Source organism: Camellia sinensis, chromosome 10 (genome assembly GCF_055761805.1).
Source record: "Camellia sinensis isolate YWXY chromosome 10, ASM5576180v1, whole genome shotgun sequence".
NCBI classification, from domain to species: Eukaryota; Viridiplantae; Streptophyta; class Magnoliopsida; order Ericales; family Theaceae; genus Camellia; species Camellia sinensis.
In genome coordinates, this window is record NC_138970.1 from 38452893 (window position 1) to 38458372 (window position 5480).

A 5480-nucleotide genomic window follows, 5' to 3' on the forward strand; every position below is an offset into this window, starting at 1 on the left:
TACTTCCTTATGAAGTACTTTGGAATAGAAAAACTGCAAAATAACAAGAAGTGGACTAGTGGTAGACATACAATGTAACCACTCCATAACAAGCTAGTGACACATGATGTTCATGCAAACATTCAATGGCAAGTGACATGGTTTTGCATGTAGCCACCTATTAACATGTGTCCTACATGCAACCATCGCACTAAGAAATAGGTGACGTGCTGCTTACAAACAACCACCTCAATAACAAGCTGTATACAAGAACATAATGCACCTTCTCATTAGTTTTAAATTTGTGATACTTCTGTTGATTTCTTCTCTCAAGTTATTGTCACTACAAAAAATTAAGGTTTTAGAGACCAAAATTTAGGGACAAAATTATTTTTTAGAGACCAAATAATTTTGTTGGAAAAGTGTTGTCATTATAATTTTAGCAACAAAAATTGGACATTAGTGATGAATTATTATCCTTTTCGGATCAAATTTTTTGTCTCAAAAAATAAATCATTTTGAGACCAAATTATTTTGTCCCTAAAAGTCTATTTATTAGTGACATTTTCAAAATTTTGTCGCTAAATGCCTTATTTTTTACTTTTCGGGACGACCTTTTAGCAACTATCCTCATGAAGATGGAAATTGGTCTTTAAATGTCTTTTACAACAAAATTTTCACTTTTAGTGACCAAAACATTTAGTCTCTAAAACTTTTATATGTTGTAGTGTGCCTACCATCTTTTGATTTTGCCATAGCTGATTCCACTTGTTCAAATGTTTGTTTTGGGTTCTTATGTTTGAATTCTGAATTTTTTTAAGACCTACAGGGAACTGAATATTTGAGGGCTTGCATCTTTTTTCTTTTGTTCTAAACTTGGCAAGTTGGTAAATACATAGTACTTTTAGATTAAAAAATGTCTTCTCCAAGCAAGAGCTGCGTCATCACTACCTAAGGTACTAAATTTGTATCTTTTAATTTTTAATTTTTGCAAGGTGGGTTTTTATTTTATTTTTATTCTCTCTTATGTTCTTGGGTTTGATGATGGCAAATACCTGTTAGTTTATGTGATGCTGCATAGTTTGATGTTGGATGTCCTATGAATGATGTTGCTTAGTCACATAAATTGTGTATGTGGAATCATAGAGTATGATTACTGTTGCTTTGTTGCATAAATATTAGTTTGACATGACTTGGCTGTATTGATTGCCATATTCTCATGAGATCCGTGGTTGGTCCTTAGTTAATTTACTTGTTCATGACTTATGCAATATATGATTTGGAAGGATTGCAATTCTTGATCTGGTCTTGATAGATAGCATTACCATTGCTTGATTTTGTTGGTAGTACGAGCTCGTTTGGTAAAGAATACCATTGTGGAATTGTGCACTCCCAAGGGCAGCCCTACGATTTCCATTAGGCGTGTTTTTTTCACTTGGTTTGGTAAGATATTGTTGAGTAGCTTTTGAATTACTGTCTCATTTTCTCCATTGCTTCTACAGGACCTTTTAAGCTTAATGGCGTTCCTCTTAGACATGTAAATCAATCTTATTTGATTGATACTTCGACCAAGGTGGACATCTCTGGCGTCAATGTTGAAAAGTTTTTTTTTGGAACTGGACAATGTTGAAAAGTTTGATGACAAGTATTTTGCAAAGCAAGTCGAGAAGAAGAAAAAGAAGGGAGAAGGCGAGTTCTTTGAGGCAAAGAAAGACATTTGCTTATAATCCTTTACTAAAATTGTGAAAAAGGCATTAAATTTTTGTTGTTTTTTTGGACTTATTTAGTTTAAATATTTTTTTTCACTTATTTGGCTTAGATTTGTTTGTTATTACATCAAGCTGCCTTCTTTAGTTAAATTCTATGGCTTGTACTATATTTTAGAATCTTGGCAAACGGGGCCTCATAATTGTGTTGAATCTTTCAGTGCATATCTTCTGAAATGCTATGCTTTGGACAAAATATTGATTGTAATTTTTCTCATATTTCAGAATCAAGGAGAAAAAAAAAAGTGGCATTTTTTCAAAAAACATCATTTAGAACGCCACTAAATGACGTCATGCGTTAGTTTGTGATGGAAATGGAAGCGGATGTAAAAGATTTTGCGGCATTTTAAAAAACACCGTCTAATAATTTTAATGACGGTTTTCAAACGTTGTAAAGCTATTGCAGCAGTCATATCAACGACGAAAATTTTAAACATTGTTGTAATATTTTACAGTGTTTTTCAGGCTTTTAGCGACATTTTAAAAAACACCACTAAAACTCAAATTTCTTGTAGTGTTTCTAATGATAACACAAAACAAAGGGAAGGGTTATGCTATAATACACATCTTTATTTTCATGTTATGACATATACATTTCAAATAGTGTATATCATATACACTTTTGATGTGTATTGTATGATACATATTAGATATTCTGATAAATAACTAGAAATTGAGGAACATGGCAGCGGTTCATAGAGCTGTTTTTTGTGATTGTTATTTCGATATAATCTAACTTATTAACTTACTACAACTTATCTATAGAAAAAAATACTAGAAATTGAGGATATGAATTCTGAGATGGGTTCTTGGTGGAATTTTGTAGGTTAGAGGTTTTTGATGGTGTAGAGTTTGATAAGTGGGTTGACAAGGCTATGGCACCTCCAATAGAGTCCAGTCTGAAGCTTTATGAAGAGGTTCTGAAGTTGGGATTCAAGGTTTTCTTGCTTACCGGGCGCAGTGAACAGCAAAGTGGTGTTACTGTTGCAAATTTGATCAATTCGGTCTTTCAGGATTGGGACAAGCTCATATTGAGGTTAGTTTTCAAACTATTCTTTGTCATAGATTGCTGATAGTGTTTGTTATGTTTATGATTTAACAGGATAAACTTGTTTGATGTAATGCCTTTTATTTTGCTTGATAGATCATTATAATTTTCTTATTAGCTTTGCACATCTTTCAACTATCAACTATTGCTAGTGGCTAACATTTTAGGTTCTCCAGAAAAAAAGAAAAAAAAATGTAATTTTTGTTTTATTAAGAAAAACGTGTGCACTTGGTACAACCTTTTCTTGTTAAGCAACATATGTTTAATATCAGCATTACATTCATGAAATCTTAGTTTGAATGAACAAACTCACATATCATAGAACTATTGTCTTGAATGACTTCTGTTTTATTGCAATTTTATTGATCTAGTCAATTCTATTTTACAGATATTAATATCTAAATTTTTTACTGCAAACTCTATTTTTATTGTTTAAGATGCTATACATCTTCTTTGATTTTCAAAGTTGAATTTATCTTCTTGTAGAATTATTCAAATGAACAAACTTGTTATCAGTCTTTGTTGGCTAGGATTTTAGTATACATCAGGGGAATTACAAAAATGAAAAATTGTTACATAGTTCAGAAACTTAGAAAATTTGCAAAGCATCCCAAATTTCATGTCACATTTACAAGAATATATCACAGAGACGATGTTCCTATACTTTCTAGACCTAGATTGGAAGTGTTCCAATTTCCAAATCTTAGATTCAAAGTCAAACTTTCCAATTTTTCCTCATCACTACATTAGGGTATGAAGTTCTAGTTAACAATGCCTTTCTGATGTGGGTCTTTGAATCATATTGAAACGATTGTATACAAAACAATGATCTAGTAATTTCTTTTTCTATATGTCATTATTTTAGGTTAGAGCCCATATTTTATAGACTGCTTTTAATGAGATCATAATTGAATTTTAGAGCTGGCCTTTCATTTATGCAGAGCCTTATTGATACATGAGGAATGATGATGTTTGACTAGTCATAGGCTTTAGGGTTTTTTCTTTTTGATGTGTGGTATTAATGTCTGCTACTAGAAATCAATAGTAAGTTTGGAACATAGAAGTTTGGGAAATAAACATGAAAATGGTTCCTTAGGTTTTATTAGAATTTTCTCATATATAGGGTTTACAGAATACAAAATTCCATCATAAAAAAAGGTTTCTGGTAAATATGGTTTGCTATCTTCTTCTTCTTTTTTTTTTTTTTTTTTTTTCATGTGTGCAACTACTACTATTTAAAATGCTTATAAATAATTGCACGATTATACACCAGGAAATATTTCCTTCCAGTGGCATATGTGATGTAATATGTCCATTGACAAAAGAATCAAATTGGATATTTTTTTAATTCAGTGAATAAAACCTCAATCTAGTTATGCATCTATCGCTGCTTGTGCATGCATGCACTGTACAAATGGGAAAATGCATACTTGATTTTTTTTTTTTACACACAAACATCCTTGTTTTCGTTCTTTGGTTCTTGTGACTTGATAATTCTGTCAAGTCCTATTGAAAATATATTGCAAACCAAATCTAGACTCATGAATGTGGCAGCAATTGTTGAATTAACAGCCAAATTAATGATGTAAATTAAATTCCAATCTGATTTGTTTCTTTTTCAATTGAATTCGGCTCAACTAAAGCTAGCCCATAGCCAATTCCTTTACAGCCCTACCTTGTGTGATCTAACAGTAATAATTTTTTCCTAGAAGATTTGATATTAGGAGCTAGTTAATTGTCACTACTCATATTATGAAATTTGTACCTCAAATGTTACACTGATGTGATGGTCTATAGAATATATTCATCTGCTTTAATAGCATTAGTTTTATAAAGAAAGTTATTTCAATTTTACTCAATGCTAAAAGGCAACTTTTGACAATTTTTTTAAAGAGTGACTAACTTGTCCCTCTCATAGGATGAATTCAATTTCCTTATGATCTTGTCTAATGTGTTTTTTGGGCCACAGATTAATTTTCAATGATGGAAGGGTGAACATGATGAGCCTTCTGATTTATCAACAAAAAAAAAATAAATAAATAAAATTTTACGGGCCTTCTTTGATGGGGAATTAAACCTCCAATTTAAATATGGTTTTTATTTTTAATATTAAATTAGAGATGGTCCCTTTGTTGCATATTTTTACAAATTTCAAGTGTCTTAAACCGTGCAGAGCAACTGAGGACCATGGGAAGCTAGCGACAATATACAAGTCGGAGAAGAGGAATGAGATGGTGGAAGAGGGATACCGAATTTTGGGCAACTCTGGAGACCAATGGAGCGATCTTTTGGGTTCATCAGTTTCCATCCGCTCGTTCAAGCTCCCAAATCCCATGTATTATATTCCCTAATTGGACAGGTTCCTATTAAGCTTTTCTAATCCCTTCTAGTCAAACAAATATTTGTACATTCGATTCATTGACTGAAGTTTGCAATTAATATATAAATTGTGCATAACTATACTTGATTTAAGTTTTCAATTAATATATAAATTGTGCATAATCTCTCTCTCTCTCTGGCAGTGGCTCATGAGATTAACTATAAATAACTGTATCATATTCTGCAGAATTAGATTGCTGTCTTCAACTAGGTAGATGCATGTATTCAATTTATCAATTGCTAGAAACTGGTCACTAGTTTCTAAATCAACATTTTGGGATATTATCGACGATGTACATCAGCTTGGT

General features: G+C 31.8%; 1 protein-coding gene across 1 annotated transcript; it reads left to right on the forward strand.

Moving 5' to 3' along the window:
* Window positions 1-1496: 1496 nt before the first annotated feature.
* LOC145800312 (acid phosphatase 1-like) lies at window positions 1497-5245 on the forward strand. Its single transcript, XM_082889966.1, has 3 exons — window positions 1497-1516; window positions 2572-2781; window positions 4967-5245. Exons 1-3 carry the CDS (start codon window positions 1497-1499, stop codon window positions 5142-5144), a joined length of 408 nt encoding a protein of 135 aa, XP_082746092.1. The 3' UTR covers window positions 5145-5245.
* The last annotated feature ends 235 nt before the right edge of the window (window positions 5246-5480 follow it).